Here is a 22223-nt window from a genome sequence, read left to right as displayed (position 1 = left end):
GGTCATATCCAAACAACAGGTTAGATAATAAAAGCCCGTTAGTCCAGTAGAATCTAATAGCAGTCCATGGCCTTTCCTGTTGATTAACACCAGATAATTCCCTCAACTCTAAATCAGAGACAAACGCTCTGTGTAACATTTGATTGTGTGTAAGTGCTTACCGCCTGCTTAAAGCTTCCTGGCCCCCTGTGTGGTTGTGTGTAAGTGCTTACCGCCTGCTTAAAGCTTCCTGGCCCCCTGTGTGGTTGTGTGTAAGTGCCTACCGCCTGCTTAAAGCTTCCTGGGCCCCTGTGTGGTTGTGTGTAAGTGCTTACCGCCTGCTTAAAGCTTCCTGGCCCCCTGTGTGGTTGTGTGTAAGTGCCTACCGCCTGCTTAAAGCTTCCTGGGCCCCTGTGTGGTTGTGTGTAAGTGCTTACCGCCTGCTTAAAGCTTCCTGGGCCCCTGTGTGGTTGTGTGTAAGTGCTTACCGCCTGCTTAAAGCTTCCTGGCCCCCTGTGTGGTTGTGTGTAAGTGCCTACCGCCTGCTTAAAGCTTCCTGGCCCCCTGTGTGGTTGTGTGTAAGTGCCTACCGCCTGCTTAAAGCTTCCTGGCCCCCTGTGTGGTTGTGTGTAAGTGCTTACCGCCTGCTTAAAGCTTCCTGGCCCCCTGTGTGCTTGTGTGTAAATAGGGTTTTACTAAAGCTTCCATTTTGTTGATCATAATCAGAACTCATTACAATCAATGGCCCTTGTCTTTATACGGGCTCTATGGTTTAATAGTTTGTCATCAACCTAAGATATTGTTATGAAAAGGATGAACATTACCCGCTTTCACAGAAATATTCTCTAATCATGTCATATCCCTGGTTATGACATTGGCCATAGCTTCCCACCATGTATTACTGTGGCCTCCCAGTCCCATAGAGTGCTCCTGCTCTCTGCTCAACCTCGGTGGTTTTGGGCGCTAACGGTAACTTACTGCTATTTTGGTAGCATTGCTAATCTTTTAATCTGTACCAAGAATTACAGAGAGGTGGTGATGTCAGGAGAGAAAAGATCAGTGGCTGACCCGTCATGGGAATTTACAGTTGGGTTGGTACATGGAATCTTAATCGGGACAGGCATTGTCCAGAGCAGGTCCTGTATGGGGGGCAGATGGGCTCGGGCTGGGGGAGAGCAGGGGGAGAGCAGGGGAGAGCAGGGGGAGACCAGGGTAGAGCAGGGGGAGACCAGGGGGAGACCAGGGGAGAGCAGGGGGAGACCAGGGGAGAGCAGGGGGAGACCAGGGAGACCAGGGGGGAGACCAGGGGAGACCAGGGGAGACCAGGGGGAGACCAGGGGAGAGCAGGGGAGAGCAGGGTAGAGCAGGGGAGACCAGGGAGACCAGGGGAGAGCAGGGGAGAGCAGGGGAGAGCAGGGGGAGAGCAGGGGGAGACCAGGGGAGACCAGGGGGAGAGCAGTGGGAGACCAGGGGAGACCAGGGGAGAGCAGGGGGAGAGCAGGGAAGAGCAGTGGGAGAGCAGGGGGAGAGCAGGGGAGACCAGGGGGAGACCAAGGGGAGAGCAGGGGGAGACCAGGGGAGAGCAGGGGGAGACCAAGGCAGAGCAGGGGGAGACCAGGGGAGAGCAGGGAAGAGCAGTGGGAGATCAGGGGCGAGGTGAAAGTGTAGGGCATGCTGGTGATACTGTTGCGGGTGGCAGGTTGTTGTGACAGGATAAATACACCACAGAGCACCGAACCAACCTGAGGAAGAGCTTTCCCAAGGGACCAAAGCTTTAGAGCTTGTTCTCAGTGGGGTTCTGTATGGTTCTCATTACAACATCTATGTATTTAGTGGACTCGCTACAGTTTTATAGCACTCAGACTTGACATGATTTTTATATGGAGTCCAAATGCAACATCTGTGTTCAATATCAGTGGTAGTTATATGTATGTTGAGGTCAAACCAACTGCGTGTCCCTCTGGAGCAGCTCAGATGAACCTCCAGTCTTTGATCCATATATATTCCTATTGGTCGAAATAATAATCCTTATAACACTAATGCCTCTGGACTTCAAAACAAGCCCAGTATTGTGAACTTCTCTTTCATATGAACAAACAGACAGACAGACCAGACCAGACACTACTTTCATGTTTTCACCTGAAGTAAACCCTGTCTCAAATTGCCACAGTGATATGATTTATTCATCATTTAATTAAAAGGACCACAATAACAGGAAAAGTAGGACTTTAAACAGAGTTAAGGTGGGATTGGATACTGTGTCTAATGTGGGGTGTTCTTGTGTGTGTCTCCTCAGCAGGAAGCGGCCCAAGGGAATGTTCTGAGAGAAGGAATGGGTATGTGGAGGAAGAGGAGGAGAAAGAGGGGGATGAAGTGTTTACTGTGGAGCTACACAGAGGACCTCATGGTCTAGGCCTGGCACTGGTGGATGGAATGGTGGGTGAAATCCTTGTCTTTATTCCTCCACCTCCTCCTTTGTTCATCTCGTTCACCCAAGTCTCATCTTCCTTTTTGTTTCTCTACCTCCCTTATTTGTCACCTCTCTGCATGGGGAAATCAATGAAACTTGAAAAGCTCTAACATTCTGTCTGTGCCTGATTGTACAAAGTGACAGCCTTGTCGATGCGAGGGGTGTGTGGCTCTTATTTGGTCATGTGATTTATGACATCCTAATATAAGGCCTTGCGTGGCTGTTCAAACCTCATAGTCGCAAATGAATTAGTTAAAGGTTACATATTTCCCATGATTAACTGTGTTACATCATCATGCATCAAAGGCAGGGAAATCTAGCTTTAAATGAATGATGAGTTGAACTGTGACGTAGATCTCAACTACAGAGAGGCTCAACAACTCTTCTTGCTATATGGGACTTTGTGTGTGTGTGTGATTGGTTATGGTATGTGGGTGTGGGCTTAAGCTTGGGTTTACTAACAGGTGTACAACTTGTGGTAAATGTGTTGACCTCCTTTTGAAGTCAGCCATGAACCACATTGAGAACACTAAGCTAATTTATTGGAACCGGTAGACTCCTTTATGGCACAATAGGCAGCTGCAATGGTTATTATTACCCTCATTCCAAGGTCTGCCTTTGACTTCAAATTCTACTAAATTGCTGTTTTCATCATTTCATTCATAACAGAAACGTGCCTGGTCTGTGAAAGCCTGTACTCGTGTATATGCATGCAGGTGTAGTGCTGTGGAGGATTCTATAGCATGTGGTGCCCCCTGTAGGATAGAGATGAAACAGTGGAGATGTTCCTGTAATGATACTATAGTGCAGGTACGGCATGTCTTCAGGCCCAACCTCAACGCTTCCTGCATCCTCTTGTGTCCTGTGTAGAAAACACCTCTGAAGATGACTGGGATCTATATCAAGTCAGTGGTACCAGAGTCCCCAGCCGCCCAGTGTCAGAAGCTGAGGTTGGGAGATCGTATCCTGGCTGTGAACGGCATCAGTCTGGTGGGCATGGAATACCACATGTAAGTAGTGTAAGATGGAGACGGGTCTTTACCACCCTGTGCTGATTAAGAAGTTGTAATAGAGTACTGGATATTATTTAGGTAATACGAGTTATAAAACACAATATAAAGTAGTGTCGTTCCCTCCCTCTGTTTAACACACCCTCTGACGTTCTCTCTCGTTCTCTCCGTCAGTGGTAGAGAGCTCATTCGTTCATCTGGAGATGCCCTCAGATTGCTGGTGGCCAAAAATGAGTCCAAATCAACGGGGAAGAGCTCAGTGATCACGTGCTGAGTGGAAGGAAGGTTTCATTGGAGGCTTCCCCACGTGACCTTTGACCCTCGGAAGGGAGGTTAATCTTCTCTCTTTATCCAACTAAGGACCTTAGTTGGCTGTCAGTACTTTACGAGACGTGTTCCTCAACCAAAGGATAAAAGACACTTGACTGTTTATTTTGTTTTGGTGAATAATCACTTCTCACTGAGTATTTGTAATGAAGCTTTACTGTACATAGAATGAACAGGAGGACACTGAAATGAGGATGAAACCACTATTGCTCAGGTCTTCTCTGAAGCACCCATTTTGAATGAATGCAAATTCAAACGCAAACACGACATGTGTATCAACATAATGGTCCAGACAGCTTTGCAGAAGTCTTTAAATCTGCATGGTGAGCTGTCCTTCGTACCCAGAAAACACTGGGTTTGGGAAAGTAGAAGAGAACAGTGGTTAAGGCCGTTGTTGCGAGCAGGGTTGAGTTATTTCAGTGTCTTCAAGGACACTATCTACTGACAAATGGCTAGTGCACAGCATTCTGTCTGAAGATTGCTCAGCTTTACAAATGCCAAAACCCATAAGAATTTATGCAGATATAAAATTTTTATAGAACTGTAAATTATAATGTATTTTTTGAGTAAAAACAATGACTCATCCTTATGTCGTAGTGGCTGTATACTTTGGATATTTACTGAAGTGCTATTAGTGAAATACTTTCTGAAGCACTACAGTATAACGAAGGGGTGTCATGGACTCTATGGTTATCTATAAGGCATTTCAGTGGATCTCAGTGATAATCTAATATAGATTTCTGGAGGTATCACAAGCTCACTGCTAAACATCAGACTTTTCCCATGTGGTGACAGTGACACTATAACTTATGACTGTTTATGAAATGTTTATAAACAAATTACTCTGACAGTTTTAAGTCAACTATCTCTCTTAACAGTGTTAAGTCTTCAATTTTATTGATGACAAATAAGAGTATTCAATTTTTTATACTTATATTGTCCATTATTTTTGAACATATTAAATAAATGTTATTTAGATTTTAAAACAGAATGAGAGCTCCAAAATTACTGAGTTATTCCCCAATCCCTACATTGCCTTCTACCCATAGAGGTTGTTGCCTCACAGACGGTACAACCTGCATCCCCAGATGGTTGAACTCTACGACGTGGGACGTAACAAGGCCAAATAAAGCAACGGCACACTTTGGGGGGAATAAGGACTCCAGCTGTTGACCAAGTGCTTTTAAACGGGAGGAGGTAGCAGGGAACCAAGGGTGTGTCTCACACAGGGGCCACCACAAGAGCCGCCATTTATAGTGCCCTTTGGTTTCCACTAGAGCAGCACTTTCCACTACACCACTCAATTTGACACAACCCAGGGTTCTCCACTGTGCCCTGAGGCCCTGAGGAAAATAGTTGTTTTGGCATTAAAAAGGCAATCTCACACTTTGCATACTTCATGCTTGCAGGTAAACACAAAACGATGTCAGAAGCTGCTGATTGTGAGGAGTGTTCTGCCCAAGTCATCCATTTTCTCCCCTGGTATAACGCTGACATGAATGTACTTTTAACTATCAGATTTAATAATTAACTAAACACAGCCAATTATCAACTGTAATTGCTTCATAGTGCTAGTCACACCAAAGAGAAATCTGTACATCAAAAAAGTGCTGATATAGTAAGTTACACAGCTGATACTATAAGTTATACAGGTCACCTAGACAGCCTTGATGCAAAGTAGTCCTCTCCAATCTGAGATCGCTTAGAACCAAGGTAGTCCTCTCCAATCTGAGGTCGCTTAGAACCAAGGTAGTCCTCTCCAATCTGAGGTCGCTTAGAACCAAGGTAGTCCTCTCCAATCTGAGGTCGCTTAGAACCAAGGTAGTCCTCTCCAATCTGAGGTCGCTTAGAACCAAGGTAGTCCTCTCCAATCTGAGGTCGCTTAGAACCAAGGTAGTCCTCTCCAATCTGAGGTTGCTTAGAACCAAGGTAGTCCTCTCCAATCTGAGGTTGCTTAGAACCAAGGTAGTCCTCCCCAATCTGAGGTCGCTTAGAACCAAGGTAGTCCTCCCCAATCTGAGGTCGCTTAGAACCAAGGTAGTCCTCCCCAATCTGAGGTCGCTTAGAACCAAGGTAGTCCTCTCCAATCTGAGATCGCTTAGAACCAAAGTAGTCCTCCCCAATCTGAGGTCGCTTAGAACCAAAGTAGTCCTCTCCAATCTGAGGTCGCTTAGAACCAAGGTAGTCCTCTCCAATCTGAGGTCGCTTAGAACCAAGGTAGTCCTCCCCAATCTGAGGTCGCTTAGAACCAATGTAGTCCTCTCCAATCTGAGGTCGCTTAGAACCAAAGTAGTCCTCCCCAATCTGAGGTCGCTTAGAACCAAGGTAGTCCTCCCCAATCTGAGGTCGCTTAGAACCAAGGTAGTCCTCCCCAATCTGAGGTCGCTTAGAACCAAGGTAGTCCTCCCCAATCTGAGGTCGCTTAGAACCAAGGTAGTCCTCCCCAATCTGAGGTCGCTTAGAACCAAAGTAGTCCTCCCCAATCTGAGATCGCTTAGAACCAAAGTAGTCCTCCCCAATCTGAGATCGCTTAGAACCAAGGTAGTCCTCCCCAATCTGAGGTCGCTTAGAACCAAAGTAGTCCTCCCCAATCTGAGGTCGCTTAGAACCAAAGTAGTCCTCCTCAATCTGAGGTTGCTTAGAACCAAGGTAGTCCTCCCCAATCTGAGGTCGCTTAGAACCAAAGTAGTCCTCCCCAATCTGAGGTTGCTTAGAACCAAAGTAGTCCTCCCCAATCTGAGGTCGCTTAGAACCAAAGTAGTCCTCCCCAATCTGAGGTCACTTAGAACCAAAGTAGTGGTCACAGTTGAGGATGGGGCAGTCAGTGAACTCCAGCCTGTAGTCATAGAACAGTGTTGCCTGTCTGGGTGAGTCCTCAGGGCCTCCAGTGAAGCCACACTCCCCCAGAGAGCTGTCTGGCGGTAGGGAGGACTCCTGGGAGGGAACTCTGGTTCTAAGCACCTGCAGGCTGGTGGTCTGGATCCCAACCCGCTCCTCGATCACCCTGAACAGGCTGGACACCCTGGTCCTCCTGGGGAGCACCACCTCAAAGCTCCGTGGATGGGCTCCTCCGTAGTCGAATGGTATAAGTCTGATACTCAGAAGAATGAACCTGGAACATGTTATAATATACTGTCTCTTATGATCAGCTATGCTATTTTATACTCCTTGCTGTGCAATACAAGGTCTTTATGAGATGTGTCCCAAAGTGATTTAGCGCTGATCACAGAGTTACAAGGTCAGAAATAGCTTTGTCCTGAGAGGGTTGGTTGTCATGGTTAACCTCACAGACTGGCTGTTTTGGTATAGCAGCAATTTGTGGGCAGATCCTACATATTTACTGTTCATCAGTGCTGCTTGTTTGTTCCAATTGAACCACAAGCATTTGTGAAACAATTCATTAAATTTCAATTTGTGAAACAACAAATTGTTGGCCTTTAGCTTTGCCTCATTTTACACAGGCGACTTCGAACCTCCGCGTAAACATAAATGGCTGACGTGTATTTTCAATGGGAGTTCATTTTAAGTGGACCTGTCTGGGTGATGTACTGTAGCATGATTATTTCTGTGTGTATAGATACTGTATGTCTGAGTGCTTGTTTGTGCAGTATGTAGTGTATGTGCATGTCTTGCCTGTTTGTCTCAGGAGGTGGTGGGCTCCACAATCCCAGCTGACAGTTAGGACTGGGCTGTAGCTTCTCTCTAGTGATCTCCAAACAGCAGGGAACAGCATTAGAACAGCAGGGAACAGAATAGAACAGCAGCCTCTGGTAAGATAAGGGGTGGTGGTCTATGTATATTTGTAAACAACAGCTGGTGCACGATATCTAAGGAAGTCTCAAGGTTTTGTTTGCCTGAGGTAGAGTATCTCATGATAGGCTGTAGACCACACTATCTACGGAGAGAGTTTTCATTTGTATTTTTCATAGCTGTCTACATACCACCACAGACCGATACCGGCACTAAGACCACACACAATGAGCTGTATACTGCCATAAGCAAACAGGAAAATGCTCATCCAGGCGCTCCTAGTGGCCGGAGACTTTAATGCAGGGAAACTTAAATCTGTTTTACCAAATTTCCACCAGCATGTTAAATGTGCAGGGGGGAAAAGGGGGGGAAAAAACTGTAGACCACCTGTACTCCACACACGTGTACAAAGCACTCCCTCGCCCTCCATTTGGCAAATCTGACCATAATTCTATCCTCCTGATTCCTGCTTACAAGCAAAAAATAAAGCAGGATGCACCAGTGACTCGGTCAATAAAAAAGTGGTCAGATGAAGCAGATGCTAAGCTACAGGACTTGTTTGCTAGCACTGAAACACGCATGCGAGCATCAGCTATACCGGATCACACTCTCCGCAGCCGATGTGAGTAAGACCTTTAAGCAGGTCAACATTCACAAGGCCGCAGGGCCAGACTGATTACCAGGACGTTTACACCGAGCATGAGCTGACCAACTGGCAAGTGTCTTCACTGACATTTTCAACCTCTCCCTGTCTGAGTCTGTAATACCAACATGTGTTAACCGGACCACCATAGTCCCTGTGCCAAAGAACACTAAGGTAACCTGCCTAAATGACTATCGACCTGTAGCACTCACATCTGTAGCCATGAAGTGCTTTGAAAGGCTGGTCATGGCTCACATCAACACCATTATACCAGACACTTCAGACCCCACTCCAATTTGCATACCACCCTAACAAATCCATAGACGATGCAATCTCTATTGCACTCCACACTGCCCTTTCCCACCTGGACAAAAGGAACACCTATGTGAGAATGCTATTCATTGACTACAGCTCAGAGTTCAACACCATAGTTCCCTCGAAGCTTATCACTAAGCCAAGGACCCTGGGACTGAACACCTCCCTCTGCAACTGTATCCTGGACTTCCTGACGGGTCGCATCACTGCCTGGTATGGCAACTGCTCGGACTCCAACCGCAAGGCACTACAGAGGGTAGTGTGTACGGCCCAGTACATCACTGGGGCCAAACTTCCTGCCATCCAGGACCTCCATACCAGGCGATGTCAGAGGAAGGCCCTAAAAATTGTCAAAGACTCCAGCCACCCTAGTCATACACTGTTCTCTCTGCTACCGCATGGCAAGCTGTACTGAACTGCCAAGTCTAGGTCCAAGAGGCTTCTAAACAGCTTCTACCTCCAAGCCATAAGACTCCTGAACATCTAATCAAATGGCTACCCAGACTATTTGCATTGCCCCCCTTACACTGCTGCTACTCTCTGTTATTACGTATCTATGTATAGTCACATTAATAACTCTACCTACATGTACACTAAATTACACCGACTAAACGGTGCCCCCACACTCTGTACCGGCACCCCTGTACATAGCCTCGCTATTGTTATTTTACTGCTGCTCTTTAATTATTTGTTACTTTTTTTTTCTTTTTTTTTAACTGCATTGTTGGTTAGGGCTTGTAAGTACGCATTTCACTGTAATGTCTACCCCTGTTGTATTCGGCGCATGTGACAAATACAATTTGATTTGAATAGTATAAAATGCTGATTTTGCTTTATATTACTCTCTGTAGTTAGTTGGTTGCTCATGTCCCTGTAATCAATCTCCCCATCGCTGCCTCTCCTCAGTTGCTGAGGCAGCAGATCCAGCTGGAATTGCAGACATGGAATCCCCAAATCTGTCATACCTAAGGATGTAAGGGATTTACAATTTGAACCTTTTGCTTTTTATACCAGAGGCAATCTACAGAAATTGTGGCTTTTAAATGTCAATTATAAAGTGCTAATCCCCTAGATAGTGATTCTTATATCAATCATGATGCTATCTCTCCAGTGAATCAGCCATTGAATGGCTCTATCCACAGAGGCATTAGCCAAGAGTTAAATAAAGGTTCAATAAAATGTAAATAAATAAATAAAAGAGGCCTGAATGTTGGATATAAGCCTGACTGTGCTCCTTGGTTCTCCTTGGCTCCAACTTTCTGAAGGATTAATGTTTTCTTCTGAAGAAACTTACAGTAAACTCAATGTCTGGGGCCTGAAGGACAAAAGGAACATTGTTCTGTTTTTGTTTCCCAGGACGAGCTGTTATCTGTGGGGGGTGAGAGGGCCACTTACAAGCTCTCCAGGAAATGAACAAGTGCTTGCATTCTAAGCAGTCTGAATCAGAACACTGACCATAAGCACTTATATATCTTCAATAAAAGCCCACACAGTCAGTGGCATTCAGATAGGACTGACTCAGGAGTCTCATAAAACGGTTTGTAATCGCTTGCCACAGTGGTTTTCTTTATGTTACATTTAAAGGAGCTGAGAACAGCCAGTTACAGTTGACCTTACTTTTCAAGGGCTCTACGGTGGAAAGAATCATCACAACATTTCCAAATGGAACTCACTGAAACATGCTGGAGTGAACTACTAGCATTGAAAATAGTATTTGGACTCATTATGAGGTAATCCTTTGACATACCTTAATTGCAGCCATGAGCCCCAGATGAAAGCGTTGAGATATAATTTCCAGCAGATATTGGGTCATTTGGCTGGGAATGAGGGTGTAACAGACCAGAAGAGGGATGGATTACCCTGCTCAAAGTCCTCGGGGCCGATGGTACCAGTGCTGTCTGTATCACACAGGCTGAACAGCTCCACTGCCTGTTCCTGGTGCCCCTGGAGCCAGAGAGTCATGTGATCCAGAAACTGCTCATACTCCGTCTGGTCGGACCTAAAGGCCTGGCCGGGTTTCTCTAAGGCGGCCTTATGGGATGAAACACAACCATTATCACAGTGCCCTGTTCCATAACACTTTCAGGCTAGGTTCTCACAAGGTGCATTTGAGAGTCCTCACATTGCTAATACGCACTACTTATAAGGCTCCTGATGTACACTTCTGGTCAAACGTTTTAGAACACCAACTCATTCAAGGGTTTTCCTTTATTTTTAAAACTATTTTCTACATTGTAGAATAACAGTGAAGACATCAAAACTATGAAATAACACTAATGGAATCATGTAGTAACCAAAAAAGTGTTAAACAAATGAAAATATATTTGATATTTGATATTATTCAAAGTATCCACCCTTTGCCTTGATGACAGCTTTGCACACTCTTGGCATTCTCTCAACGATCTTCATACGGTAAAGGGAAAGGGGGATACCTAGTCAGTTAGTCACCTGGAATGCATTTCATTTAACAGGCGTGCCTTCTTAAAAGTTAACTTGTGGAATTTCTTTCCTTCTTAATGTGTTTGAGCCAATCAGTTGTGTTGTGACTAGGTAGGGGTGGTATACAGAAGATAGCCCTATTTGGTAAAAGACCAAGTCCATATTATGGCAAGAACAGCACAAATAAGCAATGAGAAACGACAGTCCATCATTACTTTAAGACATGAAGATCAGTCAACATGGAACATTTCAAGAACTTTGAAAGTTTCTTCATGTGCAGTCGCAAAAACCATCAAGCGCTATGATGAAACTGGCTCTCATGAGGACCGCCACAGGATAGGAAGACCCAGAGCTGCAGAGGACAAGTTCATGTGAGTTACCAGCCTCAGAAATTGCAGCCTAAATAAATGCTTCACAGAGTTCAAGTAATAGACACATCTCAACCTCAAAGAGACTTGCTTGGGCCAAGAAACACGAGCAATGGATATTAGACCGGTGGAAATTTGTCCTTTGGTCTGGAGTCCAAATTAGAGATTTTTGGTTCCAGCCGCCGTGTCTTTGTGAGACGTGGTGTGGGTGAACGGATGATCTCCGCATGTGTATTTCCCACCCTAAAGCGTGGAGGAGGAGGTGTTATGGTGTGGGGGTGCTTTGCTGGTGACACTGTCTGTGATTTATTTAGAATTCAAGGCACACTTAACCAGCATGGCTACCACAGCATTCTGCAGCGATACGCCATCCCATCTGGTTTGGGCTTAGTTGGACCATCATTTGTTTTTCAACAGGACAATGACCCAACATACCTCCAGGCTCTGTAAGGGCTAAGGAGATTGATGGAGTGCTGCATCAGATCACCTGGCCTCCACATTCCCCCGACCTCAACCAAATTGAGATGGTTTGGGATGAGTTTGACCGCAGAGTAAAGGAAAAGCAGCATATGTGCTCAGCATATGTGGGAACTTCTTCAAGACTGTTGGAAAAGCATCTCAGGTGAAGCTGGTTGAGAGAATGCCAGGAGTGTGCAAAGCTGTCATCAAGGCAAAGGGCGGATATTTGAAGAATCTCAAATATAAAATATATTTTGATTTGTTTACCACCTTTTTGGTTACTACATGATTCCATGAGTGTTATTTCATAGTTTTGATGTCTTCACTGTTATTCTACTATGTAGAAAATACTAAAAATAATGAAAAACCCTTGAATGAGTAGGTGTTCTAAAACTTTTGACGGGTAGTGTATATTTGAGTATTATGTGTTGCACCATACCATGTTCTTCTCATCTTTGGTCAGTATAATAGCCCTCTTCTGTTTCTTCTCCTTCACTATGTCCTGGTTGATAGGTGTTCCAGGATACGAGACAGTACTGGGGTCTGTGTTTGGATCTGTGATGGCCTCAGTGCTGGCCTTCAGTGTCTCACTCTGGGCTCTGAAGACAAAGAGAAATGAGTTACGGTGGTTCCAAAATATATTTATTTTTCCATTTCCTTTTAATAGTACAATGTTTGAGTCGTGATTCAACAAACCTTTTCATTAAGATACAGACTCGACATTGACCAAAATAGAATGGCAAACGAAGACTGACGTAATGGGAAGTGAACACTGACAAAGGGCAAACCAGGGTTTGCGATGTCTCATCCTTCCTCCCTATCTATAACAATGAGGGCAGGAAACAACATAGTGGTGACTAGTTCAACACCAAGCTCCAGAGTGTGCTGGTTACTGCTCTCCCAGGTTTCCTTTCAGTCCTTTCCCTGAGAAAGAGAGCTATGCTGGGGTTGGAGGAGGCAGCCCCCCCGACACAGGAAATTCCATCTGGAGACAGGGGAGCCTGGTGTAGAGCTCCTCAGGGGGACACGTCAGCTCTGGGTCTGGGGTGCAGCTCACTGTAGACCTAACCCTCCCAGCAGATATCCATACCGGGCCGGAGTGCAGAGGACACCTATGAGTCCCACAGACTGTGGGGGGTATGAGGGGTGCATGGAGTGGGGGTGGTGGTGGTGAGCAACAGCAGGTAGAAGACTAATAACTTTGAACTATATGAGTCAGCCCTGCAATGCAGTGTCCAGTCTGGAAACTGATTAAGAGCACCAGTGGATGCCAACAGCAATACAGATGTTCATAGACTAAAAGATTGCCTCTTATACTAGATACTGAATGGTCAGGACCTAACCTTTTTACCAGTCCTCCATAAAAACATTGCCTCATAACCTATGAAACTTTTTACCCCAATGTATGACAATTTATAATATATAAAGCATACTGTCTAATACTATGTAATGATAAAAAGATAGTCTGAGATCATCAAAGTATCCAATTATTGACATGTTTCCCCTTTCAAACAAACACCTGTCGTCTGAGAAAACTTGAAACATATTCTTTGTGTTCGTTTCACAGGGGAGCCAAAGGATGACCCCTCCCTGGAGTTTCTCTCTGGATTGATGACTACCCCCCCCCCTACATTTACTTAATCTGGTTTAGAGGAAGAAAAACATGACCTGATCTGATTACTGATAAAAGAGAAACATCAACACAAGAGAATCAACAAATGAAACCACTTAGGCCACCATGAAAAAGCCTTGTCTCAGTCATTCTGGTATGAAGACAAAATGTCAGGGCACCAACACACAGCATCAGTGGTGAATTACATAACACATCTTATTTTATTACCCAGACTGATATACCAGTATACCCTCAAGTGTATCTGGTTTAAATTCAAGATGAAAAAAATCTATAGAAACTCAAGCGCACAATCATAGGAAAATTATTCACACGCGTATTTTCCCTCTCATTGGCTAGAATGTTCCCACCTGATCTCGCCTGCCTACCATCGTTGAGGACAAGCATTTCCATTATTTGAGAGGCCCCTCGAATACCCCTTTTGCCCTAAGAACAGACTCAATTTGTCGGGGCATGGACTCTACAAGGTGTCGAAAGCATTTCACAGGGATGCTGGCCCATCTTGACTCCAATGCTTCTTGGCTCCAATGCTTCTTGACTCCAATGCTTGACACAGTTGTGTCAAGTTGGCTGGATGTCCTTCGGGCGGTGGACCATTCTTGATACACACAGGAAACTGTTAAGTGCAAAAAAACAGCAGCGTTGCAGTTCTTGATACAAACTGATGCATCTGGCACCTGCTACCATACCCTTTCAAAGACACTTACATCTTTTGTCTTGCCTATTCACACTGAATGGCACACACACACAATCCATGTCTCAATTGTGTCAAGGCTTAAAAATGATTCTTTAACCTGTCTCCTCCCCTTCATCTACACTGATTGAAGTGAATTTAACAAGTGACATCAGTAAGGGATCATAGCTTTCACCTGGTCAGTCTATGTCATGGAAAGATCAGCTGTTCTGTTTTGAATATTCAGTGTATAGCAACATATTGTGTTACAACGCCCCCTGTTGGAAGTAAAGTAGGCCTACTGTGATTTTACTGTCAAGGTGTATTGTTACAAGGTTGTCATGTGAAATGAAATGTATTCATTGGTTTAGCATTGTTGACAATGCATAAAAACATTTTTTTTTCTGAAGTGTTGAACTTCGAATATTCCACCATATTTTCAATGCAGCTCCATTAATTATTTTAGGCTGGCGGTTGTGCCGTTGCCCGAGAAATATAACAGGTGTTTTCAAAGTTGTTCTTATAACAAAAGTCACAAGCTACTTACTTATTTTTACGTTTGGAGGCCTCATGTTTTTTCGGCATAATTTTTTCATGCATTATCCTAAGGCACCATGTTGACGCGTTGCCAAGGGAGGTGACAAGCATGACCATTAAAAAGTTTCTGCACAAAGCCAAAAGGGAGTCTGTGTAAGTGATAGTAGGTGATAGTAGATTCACGAGTATATAGTTCATACATTTTTCATGGCTGCCTATAGTATACTTATGCTATAATTTATTTGTTGACTTGTTATGAACGTTAGTGAAACATATTTTATTTGAAGCCAGTGTTATTAAGATTAGTCAAATAATAATGAACATTCAATCTTGTTCATATCGTTTATTCATCTCTTTACCACTAGATGTCAGCATTTTCATCAACTGCTAGTTACATTATAATGATCCTAAACTGTGATACCCTGTTCTTTATCCACAGGGCTGTTTTAAGAGACCATGTATTCTCTGTTTTATGTCATCACAGAATGACTGGCTCCTGTTAAGGCATCCAGCTGACATAAATAGGATCTTAGGGATTTTGTCATTCTTGGTGACAGGAGAAGTTCACAGATCCCTGCATGTTCAGGAACATGAGACGAGACACACTGTCAGATTACTCCCTTGCATCAATGCCCATTCTGAGCTAAGGTACTGTCAGCTGTAGCGGTGGAGGGCTCAAGCATAGCAGCAGCTCTGCCTCTGGTTCCATGTGAAGGGATTTAAGAAACATGCTTCTCTATTAATGGCACGGGTGTATTCTTTTGTACGCAGGCTGCAGGACATTGTAGACACTGAAGGCAGGCTGCAGGACATTGTAGACACTGAAGGCAGGCTGCAGGACATTGTAGACACTGAAGGCAGGCTGCAGGACATTGTAGACACTGAAGGCAGGCTGCAGGACACTGTAGACACTGAAGGCAGGCTGCAGGACACTGTAGACACTGAAGGCAGGCTGCAGGACATTGTAGACACTGAAGGCAGGCTGCAGGACATTGTAGACACTGAAGGCAGGCTGCAGGACATTGTAGACACTGAAGGCAGGCTGCAGGACATTGTAGACACTGAAGGCAGGCTGCAACTGAGACACTGTGGCAGTGGGACTGAAGAAAAAGCAATCTAAGGATGGGCTGAGTCTGCCAACTAGACTGAAGTGAGAGAAACATCCAATAGGGGCCAACATATGTGATACCATACATACATTGAGCTCCACAGGAAGTTGCTGAGGGGAGGACGACTCAGAATAATGGCTGGAACGGAGCAAATGGAATGTCATCATACACCTGGAAACCACGTGTTTGATATATTACCATTCCACTAATTCCGCTCCATCCATAACCACGAGTTTGATGTATTTGATACCATTCCACTAATTCCGCTCCATCCATAACCACGAGTTTGATGTATTTGATACCATTCCACTAATTCCGCTCCATCCATAACCACGAGTTTGATGTATTTGATACCATTCCACTAATTCCGCTCCATCCATAACCACGAGTTTGATGTATTTGATACCATTCCACTAATTCCGCTCCATCCATAACCACGAGTTTGATGTATTTGATACCATTCCACTAATTCCGCTCCATCCATAACCACGAGTTTGATGTATTTGATACCATTCCACTAATTCCGCTCCATCCATAACCACGAGTTTGATGTATTTGATACCATTCCACTAATTCCGCTCCATCCATAACCACGAGTTTGTCATCCCAAATTAAGGTGCCACCAATCTGTGTTGAGCTCTCTTATCCACCTGACTTCAGCCTGAAACTCTTCAACCTCTAAAAGGTTATTTGGGAATAATCTATTTGGCAGAGGAAACTGTGGAAACAGAACAGACCAAAATACTAGACCGTGTTTGTTTTGTTAAGTAAAGTTCAATACTCGCCACCACTGTGGAACTAGTTGGTATTCCACCCCTACACTCTGTCTCCGTTCTGTTGGGATCCTCAGTGTAGCGTTACTTCCAGGCCAGCATGGGCTCAGTGGGTATTCCTGTACACTGTGCTGCCCTGTGATGCCCTAGCACTGCCTACCGCTGCGTGGCTGGACTGAAGAGCAGCTTGGCGGGTAACTTCTCATTCCTCCATCTCCTCTTCCCAGCTGGTTGGCAGGTAACTTCTCATTCCTCCACCTCCTCATCCCAGCTGGTTGGCAGGCAACTTCTCATTCCTCCACCTCCTCATCCCAGCTGGTTGGCAGGTAACTTCTCATTCCTCCATCTCCTCTTCCCAGCTGGTTGGCAGGTAACTTCTCATTCCTCCACCTCCTCATCCCAGCTGGTTGGCAGGCAACTTCTCATTCCTCCACCTCCTCATCCCAGCTGGTTGGCAGGTAACTTCTCATTCCTCCACCTCCTCATCCCAGCTGGTTGGCAGGTAACTTCTCATTCCTCCATCTCCTCTTCCCAGCTGGTTGGCAGGCAACTTCTCATTCCTCCACCTCCTCATCCCAGCTGGCGGTGGGCACCTTATCACCAGACTTGGATGATGGAGCATCTGCTCATCTCTGTCTAGGTTTCTCCTCAATGTTTCCAGGTCATCATCTTAGTCTAACTTTTAGTTCAGTTTTGGTTGTTTTGGTTAATTTATAATAATGTCTGTAATAACCACTCAACCATAGCTGTCATTTTGATTTTGACACAAAGCCATTTTGATTAGTGAGCAGCAGGGCAGTGCCAATTCACTTGCCAATAACACCCAGTGCCTCACTGAGAACAGTGAATCTCAGCAGGTCATTGCTTTTGAACATCAGTCAAAAATAAAGTCAGCCAAAACTCTCTTGAGCACAGCATGTTCAGGAGCCCTGACTAAGCCACAAACCATAAATCAATTCATCACCAACTGTGGGGCCAACAGCAGTAGAAAACAAAGGGATATATCCAATGCCTATTTTCAGGGAGGCATCATTGAAGTTGATGTAACACAGCTTTAGAAGGAGAATATTACACAGAGTGTCTATGAGACTGGAGAATAAGCACAAGCAGCCTCCCACAAGCCATTGCTATCCAGGATTATGACTAATCTTTCATTCCAAAATGCGCCTGACTAAAGACTGTCTAGACTAATGCCCCTGCTAGACTATCCTTGGTCCATTATGTATTGTATGTAATTAATGCAAATATGATCCTCATGCAGTATAAATGTGCAATGAGAGTCTGTGATATTGTTCAAGAGCATTGTTTTTGTATGTCAATTCTAGCCTTCAGTGCAGTGCACAACAAACTCTAGACAAAAGGGAAGTCCTTATTTTGACAGTGAGACTAATTGTGTTTCTGAGTTCAGTCAGTCTCTGGTGACTGGCTGTGTCCTGATGGTTGCTGGTGACTGGCTGTGTCCTGATGGTTGCTGGTGACTGGCTGTGTCCTGGTGGTGGCTGGTGACTGGCTGTGTCCTGATGGTTGCTGGTGACTGGCTGTGTCCTGGTGGTGGCTGGTGACTGGCTGTGTCCTGGTGGTGGCTGGTGACTGGCTGTGTCCTGGTGGTGGCTGGTGACTGGCTGTGTCCTGGTGGTGGCTGGTGGCTGTGTCCTGGTGGTGGCTGGTGACTGGCTGTGTCCTGGTGGTGGCTGGTGACCGGCTGTGTCCTGGTGGTGGCTGGTGACCGGCTGTGTCCTGGTGGTGGCTGGTGACTGGCTGTGTCCTGGTGGTGGCTGGTGACTGGCTTTGTCCTGGTGGTGGCTGGTGACTGGCTGTGTCCTGGTGGTGGCTGGTGACTGGCTGTGTCCCTGGTGGTGTGTCCTGGTGGTGGCTGGTGACTGGCTGTGTCCTGGTGGTGGCTGGTGACTGGTGTGTCCTGGTGATGGCTGGTGACTGGCTGTGTCCTGGTGGTGGCTGGTGGTGGTCCTGGTGGTGGCTGGTGACTGGCTGTGTCCTGGTGGTGGCTGGTGACTGGCTGTGTCCTGGTGGTGGCTGGTGACCGGCTGTGTCCTGGTGGTGGCTGGTGACCGGCTGTGTCCTGGTGGTGGCTGGTGACTGGCTGTGTCCTGGTGGTGGCTGGCTGGCTTTGTCCTGGTGGTGGCTGGTGACTGGCTGTGTCCTGGTGGTGGCTGGTGACTGGCTGTGTCCTGGTGGTGGCTGGTGACTGGCTGTGTCCTGGTGGTGGCTGGTGACTGGCTGTGTCCTGGTGGTGGCTGGTGACCGGCTGTGTCCTGGTGGTGGCTGGTGACTGGCTGTGTCCTGGTGGTGGCTGGTGACCGGCTGTGTCCTGGTGGTGGCTGGTGACTGGCTGTGTCCTGGTGGTGGCTGGTGACTGGCTTTGTCCTGGTGGTGGCTGGTGACTGGTTTGTTGTTGTACACTGAGTATATCAAACATTAAATACATCTTCCTTATATTCCCACTTGTGCCCTCAGAACAGCCTGAGTTAATAAGGGCATAGACTCTACAAGGAGGGATGCTGGCCCATGTTGACTCCATTGCTTCCCACAGTTGTGTCAAGTTGGCAGTATGACGTTTGGGTGGTGGACCGTTCTTGATACACACAGGAAACTTTTTAGGGTGAAAAATCCAGCAGCGTTGCAGTTCTTGACACAAACCGGTGCGCCTGACACCTACTACCATACCCAGTTAAAAGGGACTGAAACCTTTGCTCTTTCCCATTCATCCTCTGAATGGCACAAATACACAATCCATGTCTCAAGGCTTAAAAATCCTTCTTTAACCTGTCTCCTCCCCGTCATCTACACTGATTGAAGAGGATTCAACAAATGACATCAATAAGGGATCATAGCTTTCACCTGGATTCACCTGGTCAGTCTATGTCATGAAAAGAGCAGGTGTTCTTAATGTGTTGTATACTTCAACTATTGTAGCTTCACAGTGGGACTTGGCAGAGAAAAAAAGAAGATCAGAGAGAGAGGAGGATTGGGAAGAGTGTGATGGAGAGGTGGCGTGTTGCTCATGTCCTCTTCAGTTCAGTCACACACAGGCTGGCATAAAGATACACAATGCAAGTGGGTAGCACTCTCACATCCGAGGCCATCAGGGGCTATATCCCACTGAATCAAAAGGTGAGGATCTACTGTGGGGTTAAATAAATAAAATAAAATACAAATAACAGTCAACTTTAATCCCTGTAGGGCCTATGAGACTGGTGGAAATCTATTTGTTCCTTTTCCAATCCTCAGATTACTCCTGTGGTACTATCCAACAGCAAATATGCTGTCTGATCACTGAGAACAACTTGGCACTGTGTATTTTCAGTTATTTATAGACAAAGGAAAATGCCACATTTGCAAATACCAGTCCCGTTATGATTACACAATACAAATATGGACAATGTACATAGACGTTTCATATGGATGACATCATCTGATCATTTAATGGGATTTCAAAACTATAACTGCATTAAATCACAATCTTTTATCAATTTCCTCAAATGAGGAAATGCACTGTAGCTAACCCTTCAGCAGTGAAGAGTCACAGAGAACAGCTCAGTCTAATGGACTCAGCTCTCATTCTCAGATTGATATAGGATCTAATCATGGGGCTGTGGCATAACGAAGATCACTTTGAAAACCGCCCTCTGAAGTCATTTCAAAGTGACATTTAATTTGCTGCATTCCCTCTGTGGATATAAATAAATAAGAGCTTGAAGAGAAAGGACAGGAGGCAGCTTTTAATCCTGTTGCTTTGATTCGGCAGGCGGCAGAGAGTGGAATCAGGGCGGCATGGCGTGCTGGCCTGCGAGTGGAGGTGAGGACAGAGAGCATGGCTGAAGGCTAGGGAACACGAAGACCTCAGCCAGCTGCCCCGAGGGTGAGGACGGTCAGAGGGTTGGGGAGCCTCACTGCTAAAGGGATGAGACTGAACCACTTGGACTTTTACTGTGACTAGAGAGTGGCTCATCCCATCTGGTCTCCTGCATTAGGAATAGTGTTGTCTGTGTAGAGAGCTACTTGCAGACTGCTGCACCAATGCAGTGTGTGGTGTGGTTAGAACATACTGTATGAAGGACACTGTGCACACTGCAGTACATCACTTCAAATACACAAACCTCTACTTTGATTAAATGGAGGCCATGTTTTGGATACCACACTATCCATGTGTGTGCGTCATCATGTCAAAAAGCATTCAAATTCTGGTTTATATTTGGTTGCAGATGCGTCATAGTCAGTGCAATCCTTAGGTGAACCTGTCTATTATATATTCTGAAATCTGGTTCATTGAGGTGACTTTCTGACTCCCTGACTTGTTCAGTTGCTCTGCTGGAGATGAGCTGAGAGCTCTTTATGTGTCATGTTTATTTGAAATCTTATTGGTTAGATTTGGAGATGCAGGATTTCATGATCTTTTGTACTCTGGCAGCAGCAGCCTGCAGAGACAGACTTGAATTTCACACTTGCTGAACATTTGCAACTGATTATTTAGAGAGTACTTTAGCTGAGAAAATGTTACTGACAAACTTCTATCAAGACAGCCAGTGTCATTTGCCTTGTGTCTTTGATGTGCATCATCGATGTACGTGTCGGCTGAAAGAGAACCATTCAGAATACAATACACGTTTCTCCAAACAGCAAGAGAGAAAACCCAACGTTCAAGGCTGGTTTCCACTGAGATAATTAAAATCCTATTGTCTTTCTCCTCTCCCTGGCTCTGCAGCCACAGGAGGTCAGCCTGTGGCAGATACACATCAGCCTCTATTGAGTGGAAGGAATTGGGAATAGCTGGACTGTGCAGTGTATCACCACCATCATCACCACCACCAGTCTCTCTGCCTCTTTAGTTCCTACCCCTGGCTGGCTCGAGCATCCATAATCCCCCTCTCCACAGGGAGGGGAGGTGTCTGGTGCTGCAGTTCCTTGATAATAAGACAATGTTAATATTCTGTGGGGTGAGCTGTGCACCAGAGCGCCGGTCAGAGGATTGGAACGGCACGTCGTGGGAATAGCCATGAGCGCAGCTGTGTCGGTTTGTCGGAGACACGCTGTATTTCTTAACACTTACACACACAGGCACACGTCACACACACGTAACACACACAGGCACACGTCACACACACGTAACACACACAGGCACACGTCACACACACGTCACACACACAGGCACACGTCACACACACGTAACACACACAGGCACACGTCACACACACGTAACACACACAGGCACACGTCACACACACACAGGCACACGTCACACACACGTCACACACACAGGCACACGTCACACACACGTCACACACACAGGCACACGTCACACACACGTCACACACACGTAACACACACAGGCACATGTCACACACACAGGCACACGTCACACACACGTCACACACACACGTAACACACACAGGCACATGTCACACACACGTCACACACACAGGCACACGTCACACACACGTCACACACACAGGCACACGTCACACACACGTCACACACACAGGCACACGTCACACACACGTAACACACACAGGCACACGTCACACACACGTAACACACACAGGCACAGGCAGGCACAAGTCACACACACGTCACACACACGTAACACACACAGGCACATGTCACACACACAGGGCACACGTCACACACACGTAACACACACAGGCACACGTCACACACATGTCAGGCACATGTCACACACACAGGCACACGTAACACACACAGGCACACGTCACACACACGTA

The 22223-nt window shown here is 45.9% G+C and overlaps 1 protein-coding gene across 2 annotated transcripts in view; it reads left to right on the top strand.

Annotated features, from left to right (window-relative positions):
• The window catches only part of LOC118364677 (ras-associating and dilute domain-containing protein-like), a 29046-nt gene extending 24671 nt beyond the window's left edge, over positions 1-4375 (top strand). The window contains exons 13-15 of one of the 2 annotated variants that reach the window (XM_052491369.1): positions 2279-2415; positions 3320-3459; positions 3634-4375. In XM_052491369.1, the coding sequence (XP_052347329.1) occupies positions 2279-2415; positions 3320-3459; positions 3634-3733 (377 nt within the window). In that variant the 3' untranslated portion in view covers positions 3734-4375. Of the gene's footprint in view, positions 1-2275; positions 2416-3319; positions 3460-3633 lie in introns of both variants that reach the window. The other variant, XM_052491368.1, reaches the window with a different exon arrangement.
• The last annotated feature ends 17848 nt before the right edge of the window (positions 4376-22223 follow it).

The sequence above is a fragment of the Oncorhynchus keta genome, chromosome 32 (genome assembly GCF_023373465.1).
Source record: "Oncorhynchus keta strain PuntledgeMale-10-30-2019 chromosome 32, Oket_V2, whole genome shotgun sequence".
NCBI classification, from domain to species: Eukaryota; Metazoa; Chordata; class Actinopteri; order Salmoniformes; family Salmonidae; genus Oncorhynchus; species Oncorhynchus keta.
The sequence above is the reverse complement of the archived record's forward strand: the minus strand, read 5'-3'. Positions and strand labels throughout refer to the sequence as shown.